The sequence below is a fragment of the Myotis nattereri genome (assembly GCF_964212035.1).
Source record: "Myotis nattereri genome assembly, chromosome: 18".
NCBI classification, from domain to species: domain Eukaryota; kingdom Metazoa; phylum Chordata; class Mammalia; order Chiroptera; family Vespertilionidae; genus Myotis; species Myotis nattereri.
In genome coordinates, this window is record NC_138093.1 from 19,238,691 (window position 1) to 19,262,477 (window position 23,787).

A 23,787-nucleotide genomic window follows, 5' to 3' on the forward strand; every position below is an offset into this window, starting at 1 on the left:
TAACATATTATGGTATTCTTGCCATAGGACCTATATTTAAATGCAGCCAGTATTTACTTCTTTAAATTTGCATGATAATTCTCTTACTTTCTTCTTTCTGTGGAGGAATGCATTAGTTTATAGATCATGGAAGTAAGATATTTATCAACGAGAAGACAAAGGGCTTCTGTTCTGCTTACCTGATAACATGCTACATTGGACCCAAGTCGCTTTGAAACAATGATTTTGGAGTGAGACATACTGATACTGCATAGTCTCCTGATAAGATGCACAGACACAGCATTGCTTCTGTGGCATTTGTGTCAACAACACATCATAGAGCCCTAGCTGGTTTTCCTCAGTGGTTAGAGTGTCAGTTCGATTCCGGTCAAGGGCACATACCTGGGTTGCAGGCTCCATCCCTGGCCCTGGTCAGGGCACCTACAGTCAATTTGTCTCTCTCATATTGATGTTTCTCCTCCTCCCTTTCACTCTCTCTAAAAATCAATAGAAAAAAATATCCTCAGGTGAGAATTAACAAAACAAAAAAAAGAACACATCATCTAATCTAAATTTATTCATAAAGAAACATCAGACAAATCAAATTGAGGACGTTCTACAAAATAACTGGCTGGTACTCTTTTCAAAAGTATGAAGTTCATGAAAGACAAAGATTGAAAACTGTCTCAGGTGAAAGAAGGCCAAGCAGATTTGACAACTAAAATTTATTTTTATTGATTTCAGAGAGGGAGAAGGAAAGAGATAGAAACATCAATGATAAGAATCATTGATCAGCTGCCTCCTGCACTTCCTCCCCGCCACCTCCCACTTACTGGGGATCAAGCCTGCACCCTGGACATGTGTCTGACCAGAAATCGAACCTTGATTTCCTAGTTCATAGGTTGGGCTCAACCACTGAGCCACACCAGCTGGGCACTTCCTTGGTTTTGATAGTTACTCTGTGGTTATGTAAGACATTAACACTGCAAAGGATATGCAGAAGCTCTTGGTGCTGTTTTGGCAATTTTTTTCTAGTTCTGAAATCAGTTCAGATAAAAAGCTTTCAAAAATTACAAGCAGCCATTTATTTTGTTCACAATTTCCTAAGTCCGGAATTTGGATGGGTCTGGAGGCGTCCCTTTCAGGGTGACTTTTCACTCACAGGTCTGGCACCTGGGTGGCCCTTGGCCTTTCTTTCTTATGGACAGCATCTCATCCTGCAGGCCCTTTGTCTTTGTTTGACTTCTTAGAGTGTGGGGGTCTAGGTGTAATCACACTTCTTACATGGTGACTGGCTTCCAAGAGCCAGTGCTGTAAGAAATGGGCCCTGGAGGCTGCCAGTCATGAAGGTCTGGGCCCAGAACGGTTTGCACAGCTTCACTTTCACCACATTTTATTGGTCAAAGAGGTAGCATAGCCTGCCCAGATTCTGAAAAAGAGAAGTGTCAAAAAATTGTGACCATCTTTAATTCATCGCAGATATCTGACCAATGTTGAATTTGCAGTAGAGGTGGAATTAGAAGGAAAAAGCATGGATTTCTTTTTTTTTTTTTTTTGTCTGACAGACATAAATTCTAATCCGGGATTTACCGTGTACCATCAGTATTAGGTTTCTGAGCCTTTGTTTCCTGATCCCTAAAGTGGTAGCAGTAGCACATATGCTATAGAGTTGTTGAGAGAATTAAGTGAAAAGTATATATGAAAAATAAGATCTGGTTGGCAATAAATACATGAACTTAATAACTGCTAGCTTTCACTGGGTACTTAGCAAGTGCTCAATACATCATTATGCTTTTTAAATGTGGTCTCATTTAGTCATTCTCCTTCCTGAGGTGGAATGTTGCGTGTTGGATGGATCAGAAAGGGCAGCACCCATCTCTTCTGGCTTTAGCCGTATTTGTCTGTGCGTCTGCTCCACTTACCTTAGCCACTTCTGCTTTGATAATTTCTCCCGGCCTTATTGTTAGGACTCCATGTTCACATGCTGTTGATTTCCCCTTTTGATCCCTGAGGACCCAGGTGCTGAGGCACACTTGGCACTTTTGACACCACCTTTTCAGCATTTGTTCTCGGCGCTGTCAACGTCAGCTTTGACAGCTTCTCATGCAATCTGTCAGCTCCCTGAGCCCACAATTGCTTGCTCATCAGAGCCCCAGGGTGCGCTCTCTGTTTCTGTGGGTGCTCTGCACTCAGCCTTCCTTTGTGCAGGATTGTGGGTGCTTAGTTGTCGGCCTCCCCAGGAACATAGCGATCTGCACTTTAGAGCAATTATTTCATTTGGGGCAATTACGTGTAGGTGTTCTTTAAGTGAACATTCTCCCAGGCTGTGACTGAATTTTGAAACAGCAGGTTCCCAATCTGATCTCAGTCTGTTGTCACTGGAGGACGGTGGGGACCCTTTCTGTCCACCACAAGCGGGGTTATTGCCTCACATCCTGTAAGTGGTCGGCTACTTTTGTATTTTCAATATAGGGACAAATGATAAACCTTGGTTTTGGTAGAAGTCACCTATTTGGTATCCTTCCACTCTCTGTTCGAAAAATTTACTTCCTTGAAATGGAAGAAGTCACTTTAATCCTTTAGGAATTAGAGGACACATTAAATAATACCCAACTAATTTATTCATTCATTTACCATTGAGCCATCTTCTCTAACTTAGTGGTTAAGAGTATGACGTGTAGAATGGCACTGCTTAGGTTAAAATCTACTTACTAGGTGTGTGACCTTGAAAATTTAACTTTAACTTCTCTAAGTCTTAACTTCCTGTGTGAAAAATGGAATTTAGGTTTGTCATGGCATTAAATAAGGACACATTTTCATATAATTAATTCAGATCTTGGCACATAGAAAATATTCAGTGGATGTTGGTTCTTATTTATTTTCTTGCTCTTGGGGATAGATCTTTTACTATAATTAATAAGTGACCATGACAACATATTAATTGTTATTTTTGCTCTTAATAATTCTCCAAAGGTTTTTACCCTCTGAGTCCTCTTAGGAAGCCTTATTTCCCCCTCAGTAGCAAACAGATTGCAGCAGATTACACATTCCTGAAAAGAGGAGGTATCTGGAAAATATATAACATCTTTGTCTTTTAAAAATATGTTTCAAAAAATAAATGTCAGCTCAGTTAGGCAGACGTTGGATCATGTAGAAGTAGGTGGACAGTGGGGGATTCGAATTCAGTTCCTGGTGTTAGGCGTGCACGGTGGTTCACTTAGTTCACTTGATTGTTGGGTGGGACGCTGGGACCACAGCTTGCACTGACATCATCACATCGTAAATCCAACCTCTTTGTAGCTTTTAAACTGACCAAATGCTGACCCAGGGATAGTTTCTGCAATTTAATGATATCTCTAATTGTATTCCTGTGAGAATGTCTTATTTAAAAGAAAAAATAGGTATTTAAAAATATCCAACCCATTTTAAATAGTTTTTAATAGTAAAAATGGTTTTAATAGTAAAAATGGGTTAGATATTTTTAAATACATTTTGTAGTGAAATGAAGATCCTGGTAGATTAGCAAGATTTTCCTGATTTTTAAAAACTCAGAGGTCTAAAAGGATCTTTGTTTCCATAGTCTGACACAGTCTTCTTTAGTTTAAGGCTGTGAAGTCTTTGTGTGTGTGTGTGTGTGTGTGTGTGTGTGTGTGTGTGTGTGTTGGGGTGCGGGGTAGAAGGGGGAATGGGAAGGGTTAATGGATAATGTCTAGAGCAGTGGTTCTCAACCTTCCTAATGCTGCGACCCTTTAATACATTTCCTCATGCCCTAACCGGTTTGGCTCAGTGGATAGAGCATCGGCCTGTGGACAGAAGGGTCCCAGGTTCGATTCCGGTCAGGGGCGTGTACCTTGGTTGCAGGCACATCCCCAGGGAGGGTGTGTAGGAGTCAGCTGATCAATGTTTCTCTCTCATCGATGTTTCTAACTCTCTATCCCACTCCCTTCCTCTCTGTAAAAAAATCAATAAAATATACTTAAAAAAAATACAGTTCCTCATGTTGTGGTGACCCCCAATTTCATTGTTACAAATTGAACATAATTAAAGCATAGCGATTAATTACAAAAACAATATGTAATTATATATGTGTTTTCCGATGGTCTTAGGCGACCCCTGTGAAAGGGTCGTTCGACCCCCAAAGGGGTTGCAACCCACAGGTTGAGAACCGCTGGTCTAGAGCTTCATGTAAGCAGATGCTGTAATACCTGACTATTTTGAACTTTTTAAAAAATATATATTTTATTGATTTTTTGCAGAGAGGAAGGGAGAGGGATAGAGAGTTAGAAACATGATGAGTGAGAAACATCTATCAACTGCCTCCTGCACACCCCTTACTGGGGATGTGCCTGCAGCCAAGGTACATGCCCTTGACCGGAATCGAACCTGGGACCCTTCAGTCCGCAGGCCGACGCTCTATCCACTGAGCCAAACTGGTTAGGCTATTTTGAACTTTTTAAAAGAGTTTACTTGATATATTTTTTCTGGTAACTGTAAGTCATCTCTTTTGCCTCCCAAACTTAAAAAAAATCTACTTTTAATTTAAAGCACATACTGTGTTCCCTTCCTATGCACAGTATTTTGAGCATAAGCATTCATTATTGCTGCTGGAGTATCATGATGCACTGATGTTAACTATTGGAGGGTTATAAGATCCACTAGATGGGCCAAGATTGCTATACATTTTATAGTTTTTAAAAAAATCTATGCTTTATTTCTGTCAGATCTAATATTTTAATTCTGACAACTGTCCTTACACGCTACCTGTCCTAATCCCATCTACTTCACACTTTGGTTTTAGTTTGCTACTTCTGATATCTATAGATTGTAATATCATATCACCACACTAATTTGAATAAATATTTCTCTTGGTGTTAGTGAGAGCTATTTTGGTTAATCAGAGATATATTTGATGATTATTCTGTACTTGGTTTAGCTGGTCCACAGGGAAGAGAATGAATCCCAGAAAGTTTGGGATAGCTAATATAGTTCATTCATTCAGTCATCAAATAAGTACCTACTATGTGTGTTCCACCGGCACTATATGGTGAAAATACTATTCCTAGATGTTAGGAGGCTTGGGGACAGGATTGATCCTAGCCTGCTGCTAAATACATCTATACCCTTAGGCTAGTCAAGTTCATATTGTGAAAAATATGAATTATTATACATGTTGTGAGCATCAATGAAATCTCATTATTCCTGTGAATGCAAAGGAGGGGGGAGTGTTTGGGAGTGAGGTAGAGAATACAGCAAAGTTGGTTGAACATGGAGTGGCGTTTCCAAAGAGTGTGCCGAAGGGATAGGGAAGGAGAGGTGGACAGGAGAAAGCTTAGGGTAGAGAACTGGAGACAAGACAGGCTTACATTTTGAGCGGTGACTAGAAAAACAAGAACAGAGCCAGGTGGACTTGGTCCTGATGGCAGGTGCGTAAGCACTCAGGTTGTGAGAATTCACCACTGCCCAGCAGTAGTGATGTGGGATGGAGGGAGTGTTGGGTGAGGCAGCAGATCTTTGTCTCTCGGTTTGCAAGTTTTGGCTGCAGTGGGCAGCAGTTAGTGGGGGAGGATGCAACTTTAGGAAAGCAAAACCTGCTTAATTGTAACCCACATTTTAGATCTCCAGTATCTTTTTTCCTTTTTCTAATTGGTAAATAGTCTATGGTCATTGCTTGGGTGGTGATGAACTTTGTAAATCAATTTTTGTCTCCTGGCCTGAATATACTTACTTCTACTGCTTTTAGTTTCTTAAAGAATTAACTGAGTAAATTCAAAACCTCCAACCAAATATTTGCTGCTTATCATTTTCCCTTCCACCATCATGTCATATTTTTAGTGGCTGACTATGAAAGATTACATTAGCAAATTATAATAGTAATGCACTCTAAGTACCTAGTCCTAATGCTCACTTCTGATTTTGTAGACAGAAAAAAGATGGTTTATTAGAAGTTCTTTGCATAATACATCTGATTCAGGTTACATTTGTGACCAAGATGATGAGGGTGCATCAAATAGAACCTGGGCTTATAGGAGATATCAACTCATAGTCACCTCCTACTTGAAAGATCTTTCTTCTCATGTATGGCGACTCACATGGCAAGGAAGCAGGATATTCTGTGGCAACCTCATTTCTGATTCTGTCATCTTGAGCATTTCAGATTCCCTCTTCTTGAATTTAACATCTCTTCAGAATGAATTGTGAGCTCAGAGTTCACAGTTCAGCTCCAATATGGCTTCTTAGCAAGCTATTTAATTTGTTTATTTCTAAAGAAATACTACTCTGGTTTTGAGAAGGAAGAAAAGAAAGAAAAGCAAGTCTAGAGATAGGCCTAATTACCATCTCTAGTTGTACAAATACTACCTGAAAGCAAGAACTAAAACAAACAACAAAACAATAAGCAGTAATGGAAATCCTGTGTGATGCTTACAACTGCCCCCATGCAGTTATCTGTCCTAGTTATCAGCCACACTATTTGTTTTGTTTTGCCTGCCACTGACAGTTTAACCACATCATCCAGACATACAGACCAGGAATTTCAGTAATAATTTTAGACTTCTGCATTACTGCCATCTTGATCCAGGCACTTGACTTTCACAAGCCTTAGGCCATGCATGTAATCCAGAATTAGATAGGAGGAAAGTGATTTATGGTAAAAACAATGATTTTATGTGAATATTCATTAAATAGCACCTCAAATTTGCAATAAGCCTCTCAGAGAAAAAAAATACCTTTTTTAAAAAATCTCATGTTTTGTTTAATTATTATTGTACTAGAGTATTGTACTAGAGGCCCAGTGCATGAAATTCGTGCATAGCTGGGGGAGGGGGGCGCGGGGGGGGGGGAAGTCCCTCAGCCCGGCCTGTGCCCTCTCACAGTCCAGGATCCCTTGCTAATTACTGCCCACCTGCTTGCTGCTCCTTACCGCTCAGCTCACTGCTCCTTATCGCTGCCATGGAGGCAGGAGAGGCTCCTGCCACCACCGTTGTGCTCACCAGCCGTGAGCCTGGCTTCTGGCTGAGCGGCGCTCCCCCTGTGGGAGCACACTGACCACCAGGGAGCAGCTTCTGCATTGAGCATCTGCCCTCTGGTGGTCAGTGCACATCATAGCAACCAGTCATTTCGCTGGTTGTTCTACCATTTGGTTGATTTGCATATTAGGCTTTTATTGCATAGAAAGTGAAAATGATGTGTAGAAGTCTCGGGAAAATACTTAATAAAATTGTGGTAGATGTGGCAATGTTGATTTTGAATCTTTTTCTTTTAATTTCAGGGTTTGAATATAATCTTTCATGTAGCCTTGGCTCTTCTAAAGGTAAGTCTGTTTTTCTTTTTAAGTTACCAAACTCTCTGACCCCTCTGCCCTGAGAACTGGGCATAATTCAACTTATCATTGCTGACTCATTCTAGATTCTTAAACACACAGAAAAGATTTCTTTGAGGAACTCTGATCCTCTCCCCTCTTCCCATCTCTTTCGTTGTTGTTTATTTAGACTTTGTTTCTTTTTTTCCTTATAATCTATTTAATCTTGCTGTCATAGCTCTCATTCTAATAATTTTTAAAAAAGGTTTTCATTCATATGAGTTAGATGGTATAAAAGAAAAAGTTAAAACCTGTTTCTGTCGAAATGATGCCCGTTCTTTTTCTTAAAATACTTCTTTCCATAATAACATCCCTGGAGATACCTAAACATGTCATTGAATTATTAGAAAGCTTCTGTAACATACAGACTAAAAAGGAAACTGCTACATTTCAATTTGCAGTTCTTTCTATGATAGCTAGAAATTTATAAGACACTTTAGAATTCAGTTATAATTACCTTGTTGGATTTTATACCAACATATCAATACTATTTTAATAGTGTGGTAACAGCAAGACATTTGCTGCAGAGTTGGTAAAAATAACCCAGTCGGTTTTTGTTCTTCAGTCAAATATGACATTCCGTTGTTGAAAGTGATAATTGCCTTGTTTATTAAAAGATATAGGCTCACCTTTCCCCAGTAAAGCATAGTGGTTAAAATCGCAGCCACTGGACTCAGATTTGGGTCTAATTTCAGCTCCAGTGACCTTGGGTAATTAAGTGCTCAAACCCTGAGTTTTGAGATACTAATAGAAAATAATTTATGGGATTATGGTAAGAATTAAGTAAGGTGATACATAAAAGTTTCTAACATAGTGTCTAGAAAATTGTATTGCCTAATAAATGTTAGCTGTCATTATTGTGATTACTCTTGTAGTCACAAGATAACTCAGAATCTTTTTCTAGGTTCCCCATCATGTTTCCAAATTTTCCAAAAGATAATGACTTGATAACTTTAAAGAGCCCCTTGATGTTTTAGGAGAGCTTCCATACTTAACCATGGAATATCTTGACAGTGGTTCTCAACCTTCCTAATGCCGCGACCCTTTAATACAGTTCCTCATGTTGTGGTGACCCCCAATTTCATTGTTACAAATTGAACATAATTAAAGCATAGTGGTTAATCACAAAAACAATATGTAATTATATATGTGTTTTCCGATGGTCTTAGGCGACCCCTGTGAAAGAGTCGTTCGACCCCCAAAGGGGTCGCAACCCACAGGTTGAGAACCGCTGATCTAGAACAAAGGGGTGGCATCATACAGGTCTATGCAACTCAAGATGCGGGTTGCTGCTCTTCACCTCATATTCATTTGTTTTTGTGAAGTTCACTAAATGTACTTTAAATTGTCTATTTAATAATTTTGAGTTTAGATATGAACATTCTTATGCCAAAGTTATTTTAGAAGTTAGGAAACTATATACAATACCTTCAATAAATTAACAAACATATTTGCATGATTCTGTTAGTGAAGTTACGGATCTCTCTACCTCTAACTTTTTATTTCTTGTCCTTAAAACAAACCAAAACCAAGCACTTTTTAAGATGCTTTCTGAGTAGGACTGGAATAAGACTTTTAGAATGCCTTAGTGACAGTATTATGTACTACAGGCTGAAAACAGTATTAAACCCTAAGTGTAAGAAGTCTAACAAAGTTCTGATTCTTCCTATTATATCTAATTTTTTAAAAAATCTCAGCTATCCCCTCTTTCCCATGATGCCTTTCCTCATTTTTGTGGTGACCTTCCTTTACTGGTGCTCTTAGCACATGCTTAGTCTGTCTTTTGTGGCTAACCCAGGCCTTTACCTCTGCATATCAGACCTGTACTCTGTGTCAGCCAATATGTATCCATCTGGTAAGTTATCTTTCTGATTAACAGGTATTTTTGGCCATGTTAACCTCTACATGACCTGGCAGAGGATACTCTCTGGCCACTGGGCAGAAAGGCTTTTGTACCTTCTCTACTAATACCTGGCTACTCATCTGATATCGCCTTGGAGAATTTGACCAGATAGAGAAGATATAAAGGAGAGCTTTCTCACTGCTACTGGCCTATATTTATATCCCTTTCTTGTGTGAATCCTGGAGCTGACCCCACATAGAGACCATGCAGATAGCCGAATCCAAGTAGAGTTGACTGAGCTGATTGCCCCCATCTGGAAAAAGACTACTCCAAACACATATGACATTGACTTTTAGCTTCTAGAAGACTATATTTGTTTATATAAAAATAAACTTAGGGATAGTTCCAAGTGCTTATGCTTATGAATCCAGTGGCAGAGGGGCTCCAGTTCCTCTGAATTAGAAGAGTTTCTTGGGATGAAGGGAATCAGAAAGGAAAGTGCCGTTTCTGAGCACTTACTCTGTGCTAAGTGTTAGCATAGGTTTCTCATTAGCACACAATAAATGTCCAGAAAAACCATCAAATTCTCTCTCCCAATTGAGACCTTAGAGAGCTCAGGCCCCAGGTTACCTAAAGTCTTTTGGCTTAATAATGGCAAAGCTGGATTTGTAGCATTTTTATACAGCTTCTCCCTTGCTGATCTTGTTCATTTCCCCTGGCTTTATCTATAAATGTTCATTCTTCTCTTTATATTTAGCCTGTACTCAAATGTTTGGCAGTGGATTTAACAAGTCTGCTTAGATGTTTCAGAGGCACATCAAATCCGAAAGTCAAAACCAAACCAATATGCCCTCCCAGACCTGTTCCTCCTCCTCCATCACCTTCCCCTCAGCTGCTCAAAGTAGAAACCTGGAAGCTAGCCTCTCTTCTGTCTTCTCTTTTTTAAATCTCTGACATCTAAGGGGATTTCTTAATCCCCTATAGATGAGAATGTATAGAATCTTCCCACTTGGGTGGTTTGGGCTCTGAACTCTCTGACCTGGATGGTTGCCATGACCTCTTTCAGTAAGAAATATTGGACACCTACCAAGTGGTAGACACTTTTGTAGGCATTAGCAGTAAAGTATTGACGAGGACATACCCCGTATTCTTGGAGCCTGTGTTCTGATGAATGAAAGATAGTAATTGCACAAATGTAATGACCTTAGCATTGTGTTTGTTTAGGTTTATCAAGGAGAGTGATGTTGGTGCAGAGGGGCCAGAGTCCCCTTTCTTTGAATTAGCTTGTCAATAAAAATGCTGTACGGGGTGATATTTGAGCTGAACACTAAATGAAAAGAAGTAGCCAGCTCTGCCAAAATCTGGAGAATGAGCCTTCTAGGCAGAAGAAACAAGTATAAAGGTCTTAAAGAGGGCTTTCTATGCTTAAAAAAGAGGAGGAACGCCTTTTTCTGGAGTGCGATGTGTAAGAGAAGTTGGTGGCTTGGCTTTGGTTTTAGCAGTGGAGCTAAGAAAAGCGGATGCTGTTCCGCCTCCAAATACTTGTGGCCATTGTCCAGCCCATTCCCACGTGGCCACCATTCGTGTCCTTTTAAAACAAATTTTGTTATTTACTATTCAGCAAATATTCACTAAACACCTACTAGGAGACAGACACTATTTTATATGCTTGACTAGATTAGTGAACTAAAATAGCAAAAATACCATACTTGCCTCCATGAAGCCTGTGTTGTAGCAGACAGTTAATAACCAAGAAACATAACAAGTATGTAAATAGTGTGTGTGAGAAGTGGTAGTGCTGTGGGAAAAAGGAGAAGTTCAGCAGGGTAGAGGGCGTTGTGGTCGGTTTTGCCATGTTAAATAGGGAGTCTGGTTCCTCCAAGTAAGGGGCAGGGGTGGAGGGGCTTGGGCAAAGGCTTGAGGCAGTGAGGGAGGGAGCGATGCTGATGTGTACAGGAGCATTCCAGGTTGGTGGAAAGCCCTGCCAATGCTTTGTGCTCTGAGAAGGACGAGGGGAGGAGGGTCAGAGAAGTAACTGACTCCCTGACTTAAAACCCTTCAATGGCCTCCCACTGCTCTTGGGTAAACTTCACAGTTTATAATGGAACCCACAAGGTTTTCACGGTCTGGCCAAGTTTAGCCTCTTCTCATCTCCCCACTTTCCTCCCTCTCACTGCACTCTCTTAGTCAAGTCATAATAATCGACTATCTCCACAATCCTAGGGCAAGAATCCCTCCGTACCAACAGGGTAAATAAGAGGCAACTAAAACAATGAGGGTTCTGACTTCTCTATACCCTTGCTAACCCTTATTATCACCTTTTTGATTATAGCCACTCCAGTGGGCAAGCAGAATCTCCTTGTGGTTTAATTTGCATTTCACTGATGGCTAATGATGTTGAGCATCCTTTCATGAGTTCATTGGCTGTTTGTATATCTTCTTTTTTTTTTTAGAAATATCTATTCAGATATTTTGCCCAATTTTTTAATTGGGTTACCTCATACTTTTTATTGTTGAGTTTAAGGGTTCTTACAGTCTTCTGAATTTGCAATGAGTTTACACATTGTTAGTTTTGTAACTTCCATGAAGGAATGCCTGTTGTCCTGTTGGTGGCAGCAAAACACCACTCTTTTGAAAATAGAAGCTACTAATCCAGCACTTCCGATTCTATGGCACTGGAATTCCTTTATATTGGTTTCCCCTTCCAGTATAATTTGAATGTTTAGTTTGTTTTAACTTTTCTCTAGTGTAGCTTCAGTTTGATGATCTGTGTAGTTTTAGTATGCTATCTTGTAAATGCTAAAACAAACACAAATGTGGACATTTAAAGTTCCAGAAATAATGCCTTTTATGGATTAAAGATCAATACTAGAAAAAGTGCAAGTTTATTCAGGGAGAACCAAGAAAGAATGTCCAAGGGTGACAACTAAACTTTGAGGAGGGCCTTTTGGGCAGAGTGAGCCCCATGAAGAGGAGGCACGAGAAAAGTGGCCACGGCAGGTGCTTTGCTCTGGTGCATTTGAGGGTGATTCCTGGGCGAGGTTCAGAGGGCTTTAATTACATATCTGCCACCAGTTTACTGTGGGATTTTAATCAGGTCACCTAACCTTTCTAACACCTAATTTCTTTATTTATAAAATAAGGAGTCAGGAACATATGGTTTCCAAGGCTCTTAATTTTTGTCTTGCTGTCAGTCTATGCTAGATGTGTGTATGTGTATGTATTATGTATGCATACACACACACCCAGACACACTCTGTATATGCTACATACAACCATCTCAGTCTTTTAATGGATAGATAAGAATCATCCTGTAATTAGCATGTTGATTATTTAAATGCTTGGCTAAAGTTTATCTTTGACTCTTAAAGAGTTTGCAGAGTAACATAATAATATTAGGAGCAAAAGAATATTCAGTCCATTATAGTTAAAAATAATACCAGTAAACTATTCTCAATTCCATTTAAAAGGCCCTTTAGCACCATCCTTGTTGGTGAACAAACAGTTTGTTCTAAATTAGTGAAATGTTGTGACTTGTGTGTGTGTGTGTGTGTGTGTGTGTGTGGCTGTGTGTATAAGTGCACACACTGCTGTACTACCATCATTCTTACTAGGTGTTTCCAGATGCTCAAGTACTATGTTGGATCCATGTAAAAATCTGACAGCTAAAATCACTAATTAGGTAATTGCGTAGCATTTACCATCTGTGTTGAGCTCTCAAATGCATTTCAAGAATAGTTAATAAATCAAATTAATAGTAGCAGAACTATCCATTTTTTAGCACTTAAAATATGCTTGGTGCTGTGCTAAGCACTTTTAAAGTAATCTTCATGACCGTTAGTTGTTTTTTTCTTTTGTTTTTATTATGATGGCCATTTTAACCATTTCTAAGCATATAGTCCAGTGACATAAAGTGCAGTCATCACTAACATCCTTCTCTAGAGCTTTTTCATCTTCCCTAATTGTAACTCTGAGTCCATGAAGCAATTACTCCCCATTACCCCTGCTTCCAGCTCCTACCAGTAACGGTTTATTTTAATTAGCATATTGTATGACCTTGAATTTTAACTGTAATCCTATAAAGGTAGGCTGAGTCAAGATACTCATTTTACAAATGAGGAAACTAAGGCTTTAGAATTTAAGTAACTTGTCTACAGTCATTCAGTGTCAGTGATACACCAGACACAGAACTTAACCACTAAACTAGTGTGTGTGTGTGTGTGTGTGTGTGTGTGTTTTAAACCTTACAGTCACCTGTGAAAAAGAGACGATTATTCCCACTTCATACTCAGTTCCAGTAGTTCTCACTCAAAAACCCATGTTTTTTCACACTTAAATTGTAGTCAAATCAGCTTTAATTTCACAAATTCATGTTGCCAACGTACTATGAATGAAAAGGAAGTTTTTTATCCAAGTTTTTGGAGGACTGTGTAGGTGAGGAAAAGTTTTCTGGAACTCTTTTAGGATTCCTGGTTAGACCTATAAGTCAGATGACAAAGACAGATTAACAAGAGAAATGCAGACAAATTTAAATAACATATTTTACATGACATGGGAGCCTTCAAAAGGAAGCAAAGACCTGAAGAACTGATTAAACTTGAATGTTTTGATGTTAGGTTGGATGAAAAGTAGATAGTCTTGCAGAAATATGATAGGACAAAGGGGAGATGAGCTAAATATAATAAACTGGGGGAAACTTTGCCAGGCTTGTTTTTTTATATTCTTCTCCACAGTCCCCTGTCTTGGAGATAAGGATGTTTCTTTCCTTCAGGTATAGGGAGGGCACCTCTCACATGAGGGTCTGATGACCTGCTTCAGGGGAGAAGGACAGAAGAAGGTCAGAGAAACTTTCCTACTTCTATCATTTTCTTCTTCAGCTTAAAATATTCAATATGCCCAGGTACCATGTTTTGGGATAGTGTGTTCTGAACCCCATAAACTTCACATGTAAAGATGGTTGTCCCAATTTCAAAATGTCACTGGTTGAATAGAACAGAAGCAGAGCCAGAGCAACTCTGGAGCCATTGTTATATAAAAATAATTGAATTTAAGTTAATGAAAACAAGCTCACAATCAAGAATGATCATGAGTTCTGCTTATCCATTTCTTCTTTCACAGCCTGTAAGATGTATGAAGTCATCCCTGAATCCCGTTTAATGCCCTATTCAAACTTTATTTCACTCTGTCCAATCACTTTGTGTGAGCTGAGCATAGGGCGATGTTATCAGGAGATTTTTGTCAGAGGATGTCACTGCCCAGTAAGTTTTCATGACCCTTTTTATCTGCAAGACTTGCCAGTTTTGCTTTTCCGCATGAAATAGACTAATTTTGTTCATTAAAGTGCTGACAGAGTTGATGACTCACTGTGGGAATTGATTGATATTATCACAATAGTATAACCAGTCAGAGGAAATTCAACTGAAGCATATTAAAATTTATTTGATACTTGGTTTATGCAGGTTGAAAAAAGGTTGAAATATGCTCCTTTTACTGGAAATACAATAACCCCAAACCTCATAGCCTTACTCTTTTTTTCTCTCCTTTGTTTCTGTCCGGTGACTAAGGCTGTTTGGCGTGGGCAAAGCCAAATGAATTTAGAATAAAATGTTTTATTTGTAATATTTATAACCTTGATTAATTAGGGTATAGACTAAGCTGCTATTTAAAAAGAGAAGTAGCTCATGAAAGAGAAACCATAAAAACAAAGTGGTTTAAATTAGATAGTTTATTTCTCTTACACATGCCAGTCCACAAAAAGGAGAGCTGGCCCAAAAGGCAGGCAGCTCAGCTCCATGGATCACTGAGGGGCTTCGGTTCCATGTGTTTTTGCTTCACCATCTCGTAGTATGTTATCCTCATGTGCATGGTTAAAACGAGATTAATGCCACATCAAGTTCTAAGTCAGAGGAAGAGGGAAATTTTAAGCAAAAGTAGACAGCAAGCAATTTCCTTTTAAACATGAGGAAATTGAATACATTACTTTTTTCACATTCTATTGACAAAAATGTTGCCCATGGTCACACTTACCTGTAAGGGAACTAGTTAAAATTATTATGTCTATGGAAGAAGGGGACAATTTTTAGAGAACAATTAGCAGTCATTATAATTGGCCCCTCTGGCCTTTCAGTATCTGTGATGACTTTTATTCCGGCACATAAACACTTCATCCTTCCCAAGGGAAACGTTCAAAGGCCTCATTCGGTTACCTCATCTGCTCAAAGTTAAGGTTCTCTAAATGATGCACAGTCCTGTGTCTCGGGTCTGGGATGGTTCCTCAGAGTCCAGTGACAAGGTATCTGCTCATCTCACATCCAATGTACAGAAGTGGTAGGGAAATGTATAACTGGAATAAAAGCCCTCATTTGGAAAAGGGAAGAATGGGAAACACCCCATCATCAGTGGTCCATGGGAATTTACAAAACTCCTGCTCTAGCAGTAGAGAGGATTTTTGGTTAGCCCACCTGGCTGCCGTTTGGTTCTAAGCTCTAGAAGCTACACTGTTACCCATTGTCCTTCCTGGTGGTATCTAAAGTTAGAGCTAGAGTGTACACCCTCCTTGGAAGCTGTATGGTTTTCAAAGCTACTTCCTATTTGTGGAGAGTTGAAAGCCTGAGAGTTGTTTTAGTACTCAAACTAAATATAAGTTATTTTACTAGGCAAGCCTTTTGATTTTGGGGGGGGGGGTGAATTAATTCCCTCCATATTTTTATAGGCTTTCAGTTTTTTGCTTCTGGTTAATTCATTGTGAGTAAGTAAATCCAAAGATTGCTTCTAAACATTAATCCTTAAGTCTTCTTTTTCTATTTGTTTGTCTGTTTTCAGTGGCCCCTTCTCTTCATCCCCCATTTTATTTTTTAATATATTTTTTATTGATTTCAGAGAGGAAGGGAGAGGGAGAAATAGATAGAAACATCAATGATGAAAGAGAATCGTTGATTGGCTGCTTCCTGCATGCTCCCACTGGGGATTGAGCCCGCAACCCAAGTATGTGCCCTTGACTGGAATCAAACCTGGGATCTTTCAGTCTGCAGGCCGACACTCTATTCGCTGAGCCAAGCCACTAGGGCATCCCCCGTTTTAATAGTGGTTATCCTGAGGCCAGCCACAGCTTGGGTGGGAAGGTGACACTCTTAATTTGATCTTTGCCTCTTGGCTGATTGTCTATTTTGGCTGAGATGTTTCGAGATAACTTGTGAAAAAATGTAGAAGCTATTTATCCTTCTGTTTGGGAGATAAGCTAGATTTTTCAACCCCCAGGCCTCAAATCATTATACCTGATCAGTTTAGATTATAGACCACTTTCCAGCCGCTTTCTCTAGAGCGACAGGTATCACAGATACATACATGGTCTACTTTTTTTTTTTTTTTTTTTTTTTTACTTTTTTTTTTAATTAAATCTTTATTGTTCAGATTATTACATTTGTTCCTCTTTTTCCCCCCCATAACTCCCCTCCTCCCAGTTCCCGCCCCACCATCCGCCCTCACTCCCCACCCACTGTCCTCATCCATAGGTGCACGATTTTTGTCCAGTCTCTTCGCGAATTTCCCACACCCCTTTCCCCCCCAAGAATAGTCAGTCCATTCCCTTTCTATGTCCCTGATTCTATTATAATCACCAGTTCATTTTGTTCATCGGATTATTTATTCACTTGATTCTTAGATTCACTTGTTGATAGATGCATATTTGTTGTTCATAATTTGTATCTTTACCTTTTTCTTCCTCTTCCTCTTCTTAAAGGATACCTTTCAGCATTTCATATAATCCTGGTTTGGTGGTGATGAACTCCTTTAGCTTTTCCTTATCTGTGAAGCTCTTTATCTGACCTTCAATTCTGATTGATAGCTTTGCTGGATAAAGTAATCTTGGTTGTAGGTTCTTGGTATTCATCACTTTGAATATTTCTTGCCATTCCCTTCTGGCCTGCAAAGTTTCTGTTGAGAAATCAGCTGACAGTCGTATGGGTATTCCCTTGTAGGTAACTGAGTTTCTTTCTCTTGCTGTTTTTAAGATTCTCTCTTTATCTTTTGCTCTTGGCATTTTAATTATGATGTGTCTTGGTGTGGTCCTCTTTGGATTCCTTTTGTTTGGGGTTCTCCGCGCTTCTTGGACCTGTAAGTCCATTTCTTTCACCAGGTGAGGGAAGTTTTCTGTCATTATTTCTTCAAATAGGTTTTCAATATCTTGCTCTCTCTCATCTTCTGGCACCCCTATAATTCTGATGTTGGTACGCATGGTCTACTTTTGAGGTTATCACAGGTAACAGTTTTACCAACATCGTGACAGCATAAAAGGGATCACCAATTTTCCAGTCTGCAATATTTGTTTTCTTGCCTGTCTTTCACTCAACCACAAAGCCAAGAAACTTATTTCAAATTTCAGTGTTGGCAGCAATATCTGGGTACCAATTTCTGTATTAGAGGATAGGCCTGTGCCCCAGGCCTATATGCAGCTCAACTCCATGAGATGTTTCAGGAACCCAAGTTGCTTCAGCAGGGTTTTCCTGACTCAGGGCTGCTATTGATATTTTGGGCCAGCTAAGTCTTTGTTGTAGGTGACTGTCCTGTGCAGTGCAGGGTGTTTAGTAGTATTCCTGACTTCTGCCTGCGAGCTGCCAGTAACTTCACTAGTTAAGACAAAAAAAGTAAAGTTGTGAAACATTGCTTATAATGTCTTAGAATCATCTTCATCTATGTGGTCAAAGCAGATATTAATCTACAGTGAAGAGGAAAAACACACCAACCAATCAAAATAGGCCAGATGGCCGAAACCGGTTTGGCTCAGTGGATAGAGCGCCGGCCTGCGGACTGAAAGGTCCCAGGTTCGATTCCGGTCAAGGGCATGTACCTGGGTTGCGGGCACATCCCCAGTAGGAGATGTGCAGGAGGCGGCTGATCGATGATTCTCTCTCATCAATGTTTCTAACTCTCTATCTCTCTCCCTTCTTCTCTGTAAAAAATCAATAAAATATATTAAAAAAAAATAGGCCAGATGTCATAATTAGCAATGCCATTAATATAATAATTATAACTTTATTCTATATTTTCAAAAGTTAAGAAAAAAAATGTAAGATATAAAATAGGGCCAAAATTGAATTTTGAAATAAATTTTTTATTGATTTCAGAGAGAAAGAGAGAGGGAGAGAGAGAAAGAAACATCAATGATGAGAGAGAATCATCGATTTGTTGCCTCTTGCACGCCCCCTCCTGGGGATTGAGCCAGAAACCCTGGCATGTGCCCTGACCGGGAATTGAACCGTGACCTCCTCATTCATAGGTCAACACTCAACCACTGAGCCACGCTGGTTGGGTGGGCCTTCTGCTTTTTGCATTGCATAAATTCACATTCCTAAGAAAATAATTCTAAATTTTGTCCTAGCTCAAATTCCAGTATCTTTAGCCACCCTATGGAGAATCCTCAGAGGCCTTTGATATTTCTTTTTTGCTATCATTGTTTTTATGTGGATAAGTCATCTTATGTACAGTACACCTTCAGGGGGTTCCATTTACAAAGACAATGATCTGCATGTCTACGTCATGTCCTTATTACACTTTATTCATCTTTTCATTCTCCTATCAGAATATAGCACTAGCTCTGTGTCCCGAAAGCATCTTTATATCACACATCACGTCCTCTTTCTCTGTTTGCACAGAGCCTTCCTAACCCCTATGTTCTCCTTTCAAGGATGGTTCTTGACTCTTTCTGCCTGAAACGAGTGCCTGCTGCACACACGCCTGGTACTGGCTGCTTTCTGTCTGGGAATTGTCTTTCAGCCTTTATAAAAATCTACACATTTTTTCAAGTCCAGCTTAAAAAACTGTCGAAAATCTGCATGTAACTTTTGACTCCCCCAAAACCTAACTACTAATAGCCTATTGTTGACTGGAAGCCTTACTGATAACATAAACAGTAGATTAACACATATTTTGTATGTTATATGTATTATACACAATATTCTTACAATAAAGTAAGCTAGAGAAAATAAAATGTTATTAAGACAACCATAAGGGCCCGGCCAGTGATTGAGCATCTACCTATGAATCAGGAGATGCCTGGTCAGGGAACATGCCTGGGTTGCAGGGTCGATCTCCAGTGGGAGCAGTGCAGGAGGCACCCAACAAATTCTCTCTCATCATTGATGTTCCTATCTCTCTCTCCCTCTCCCTTCCTCTCTGAAATCAATAAAAATATTTTTTTTTAAAAAAAGAAAATCATAAGGGAGAGAAAATACATTTACAAATTTATTGAAAAAATCCACATGTAAGTGGACATGTTCAAACCCATGCTGTTCGAGGGTCAACTGTATATATAAATGTAAAACAAATGGAAATTGGAACTTAATTCTTTAGTTAATTTGTTTATCTAGCCTAGCTAATCCCATTTCAAACATCTTACCCATTTACTTGTAGTTTTTATCTTCTCTAAATGTAATAGCTTGTAGAGGAGACACACGGAAGTGTCTTCTACTTACCACAGTGATTTCCATATCATTTTCTTGAGTTTGGCTTTAATCCTATTATAGAAAACTAGAGGCCTGATGCACAAAATTCATGCAAGGGGCTCAGCCCTCACATCCATGGCGGCTTGCCTCAGCCCTTGCAGCCCCAGCTTCATCCGGAAGGTCGTCCGGAAGGATGTCCAGTCTAATTAGCACATTACACTTTTATTATTATAGATTCTGAGCATCTGCCCTCTTGGGCAAATAAACTTGTCAATCAGATGTTTTCTTAAAGCTGTATTTTATGTTAATATTAGTTCAGGTGTATATTGGCATTGTTTAGAAATCTTTGTTTGAGAACTTTAATGATTTGAATTTACAATATTCACTATTTATAGGCACATTACTATGTCCATGAACATGTACTTTGTTTCCATGTAAGATAGGAAATGTTGTTTTATTCAGCACCCTCCTCCCCAGTATATTTTTCACATTAAAACTCAAACAATAACTTCTGGACTTCTCTTTGTGCAAAGTCCTTGGGTCTGTCCATTGACCCACCACCAGGGAACTAGCCTGCACTCCCCAAGTCAGATATACTTATTTCTGAAGCAACTGCCACCTGATAGTGAGCATAGTGCTAAATAACATTGAGTTTCATTTATTTTCTCTTGGCTTTGACACTGTTTTATTATGTGTCAGTATTTTCCCTCTCTTCTTTTAGAAAGCCATAAATGTTGTACTTGCTTTCATTTTGACTTTTTTCTTACTAATTTAGATGGTAAATAAAAGAGGAACACACTTACCATCCCCTAGTTCAGTGATTCTCAACCTTCCTAATGCCGTGACCCTTTAATACAGTTCCTCATGTTATGGTGACCCCCAACCATAAAATTATTTTTGTTGCTACTTCATAACTGTAATGTTGCTACCGTTATGAATCGTAATGTAAATATCTGATATGTAGGATGTATTTTTCATTGTTACAAATTGAACATAATTAAAGCATAGTGATTAATCACAAAAACAATATGTAATTATATATGTGTTTTCCGATGGTCTTAGGCGACCCCTATGAAAGGGTCATTCGACCCCCAAAGGGGTCGCAACACACAGGTTGAGAACCGCAGCCCTAGTTTAATGCATGCCTTTTAAAAAATTAAGCCTCGCCTGGCTGGTGTGACTCAGTGGTTGAGAGTTGACCCATGAACCAGGAGGTCAAGGTTCAATTCCTAGTTAGAGCACATGCCTGGGTTGTGGATTCAATTCCCAGTAGGGGGAGGAGGGATCTGTGTGTGTGCAGGAGGCAGCCACTTGATGATGTTTCTCTCTCATTGATGTTTCTATCTCTCTATCCCTCTCCCTCTCCCTAAAAAATCAATAAAACATATAATAATTAAGCCCATACTTTAATTCTATGTGTAACTCACTTCTTCATTTGAACATAAGTCATTTATTAATTTACTCAATATTTATTTAAATGATCTGTGACCATAGTGACTAGGAACTGTTGGTAGTGAAGGTGCAAAGATGAGTATGTTGTAGTTCATATGAGGGGTTCACAGGGAGTTGGAGGAGACAGACAAGGATACAGGTATTTGCCGTAGAATTGTTGCGTCATAGTCATGAACAGGCACAGGATGCAGAGGAGGGAGATATTGGCAGGGATGGCCTGAAAGAGATAATGACATTTGCATCTTGAAAGATTAGCAAGAAAAAGACAAGGAATGATATTTTGGGCGATGAGAACAGCATATTTGAGGAGCAGAGGCATCACAAAACACAGCATGTTTGGGAAGCGCCGAGAGAATGCTGCTAGGAGGTGTCAAGGGGACAGTGTAGTTGGAAAAGTATGTGAGGTCCAAATTGTTGAAGTGTGTCTTATCGTTACAGTTGTGTGCTAACCTTTGAACTTGTGAGCCAGAGGGTACCTTCAAACAGTTACACAGTCAGGTCTGGTGTGTTTAGGAAGACAGTTTTGGAGATAGAGGGAGAGACTGAAATGTGAAGACTGGTAATGAATATGGAGACTGTTAGGAGAATAGCCCAGAGGAGAAATAATGAAGGCTTCTTTAACCAAGGCTGCAACAACAGGGGTGCAAGGGAGGGGCCACTGAGCAGCATTTCTCAGGTGCCGTCAGGGGGACTTGGGGCTAGTTAGATGTACCGGACGATGTGCACTAAGGATTATTGCTACTCTCCACTTTTCTCTTACTCTTAAGCCAGGGTATCCCTACAGCTGTGGGCAAACTATGGCCCGCGGGCCAGATCCGGCCCGTTTGAAATGAATAAAACTAAAAAAAAAAAAAAAAAAAAGACTGTACCCTTTTATGTAATGATGTTTACTTTGGATTTATATTAGTTCACACAAACACTCCATCCATGCTTTTGTCTGGCCCTCCGGTCCAGTTTAAGAACCCATTGTGGCCCTCGAGTCAAAAAATTTGCCCACCCCTGCCCTAGACAGTCGAGTAGGGCTACCAGATCAGCTTCTGCTTGGGTCAGCTTGGTTCAGCTTAATGTATTGTGGTTTGAAGTCTATTAATAGACTTTCTGAGAAACTAATCAAACCAATCCTATCCAATAAAAGAGAAACATGGTAATTGGCGTACAACCGCTACCCTTCCCATGGCTAATCAGCGAGATATGCAAATTAACTGCCAGCCAAGATGGCGGCCGGCAGCCAGGCAGCTTGAAACTAACATGAGGCTTGCTTGCTTCAGTGACGGAGGACTCCAACGTTCCCCGCCTGCTGCTGTAGGCCTCTGAGCTGCAACTCTAAGCAACTATGTAACAAATATAGAAGCTAAACAAAACCCCAGAAACCTGCTTTAGTCTGCTGGGCTTCATTGTAAACAAAGGCCAGAAACCTGCTTTCAGAAGCAGAGGCCTAAGAGCTGGAGCCAAGTCTCAAAGCTAAAGCTGGCCCAGAATAAAAAGAAAAAAAAAGTAAAAAAGGAGCAGTTGGGAGCTTTAGTCACCCACCAGCCTGAAAATAGCCCTCAGCCCCTCACCCAGACTGGCCAGGCACCCCAGTGGGGAACCCCACCCTGAAGGGTGTGTGACCAGCTGCAAACAGCCATCATCCCCTCACCCAGGCTGGCCAGGAACCCCAGTGGGGACCCCCACCCTGATCCAGGTCACCCTTCAGGGCAAACCAGCCGGCACCCACCCGTGCACCAGGCCTCTACCCTATATAGTAAAAGGGTAGTATGCTTCCAAGCACCGGGATCAGCATGACAGGGGGCAGCGCCCAAACCCCCTGATCGCCCTGTGGCTCTGTGTGTGACAGGGGGCGGGGCCACAACCTCCCTATCCACCCTGCTCTGTACCTGATAGGGGGGAGCTCCCCAACCCCCTGGTCACTCTGCGGCTCTGTGTGTGACAGGGTGCGGCACCCCAACCCCCCACCCCCATGGGCCCTGCTCTGTGTGTGACAGGGTAGAGCCATAACCTCCCCATCGGCCCTGCCCTGAGTGTGAGAGTGGCGGTGCCCCAACCCCCTGATTGGCCCTGCTCTGTGGGTGATAGAGGGCGGCACCCCAAGCCCCTGATCTGCCCTGCTCTGTGCGTGACAGGGTATGGAGCCCCAACCCCCCTGATGGGCCCTGCTCTATGCGTGACAGGGGGCAATGCCCCAACCCCCTGATTTGCCCTGCTCTGTGCGTGACAGGGGGTGGCGCCGCAACCTCCCCATGGACCCTGCCTTGAGTGTGACAGGGGGCAGTGCCCCAATCCCCCAATCGGCCCTACCCTGAGCGTGACTGAGGGTGGCATCGCAACCTCCCAATCCGCCCTGCTCTGTGCATGATGGGGGCAGCGCCCCAACTCCCCAATAGGCCCTGCTCTGAGCCTGACCAGGGGCTGCACCTAGGGATTGGGCCTGCCCTCTGCCACCTGGGAGCAGGCCTAAGCCAGCAGGTCGTTATCTCCTGAGGGGTCCCAGACTGCGGAGAGGGCACAGGCTGGGCTGAGGGGCCTCCCCCCCCCCCCCCGAGTGCACAAAGTTTTGTGCACCGGGCCTCTAGTCCTATATAATAAAAGCCTAATATGCTAAGTGTCCAGTCGACCAGTGGACTGTTCAACCAATCAAAGTGTAATATGCTAATGATATGCTAAGGGCACACAACTGCTCACTATGACATGCACTGACCACCAGGGGGCAGACGCTC

The 23,787-nt window shown here is 40.8% G+C and overlaps 1 protein-coding gene across 3 annotated transcripts in view; it reads left to right on the forward strand.

Moving 5' to 3' along the window:
- Positions 1 to 23,787, forward strand: part of RABGAP1L (RAB GTPase activating protein 1 like) — a gene marked incomplete at its 5' end in the record, with an annotated part of 440,168 nt that overhangs the window by 302,256 nt on the left and 114,125 nt on the right. For all 3 annotated transcript variants that reach the window (XM_081112106.1, XM_081112105.1, XM_081112107.1), the window contains one exon: positions 7,247 to 7,288. In XM_081112106.1, coding sequence (XP_080968232.1) covers positions 7,247 to 7,288 — 42 coding nt within the window. The remainder of the gene's footprint in view (positions 1 to 7,246; positions 7,289 to 23,787) is intronic.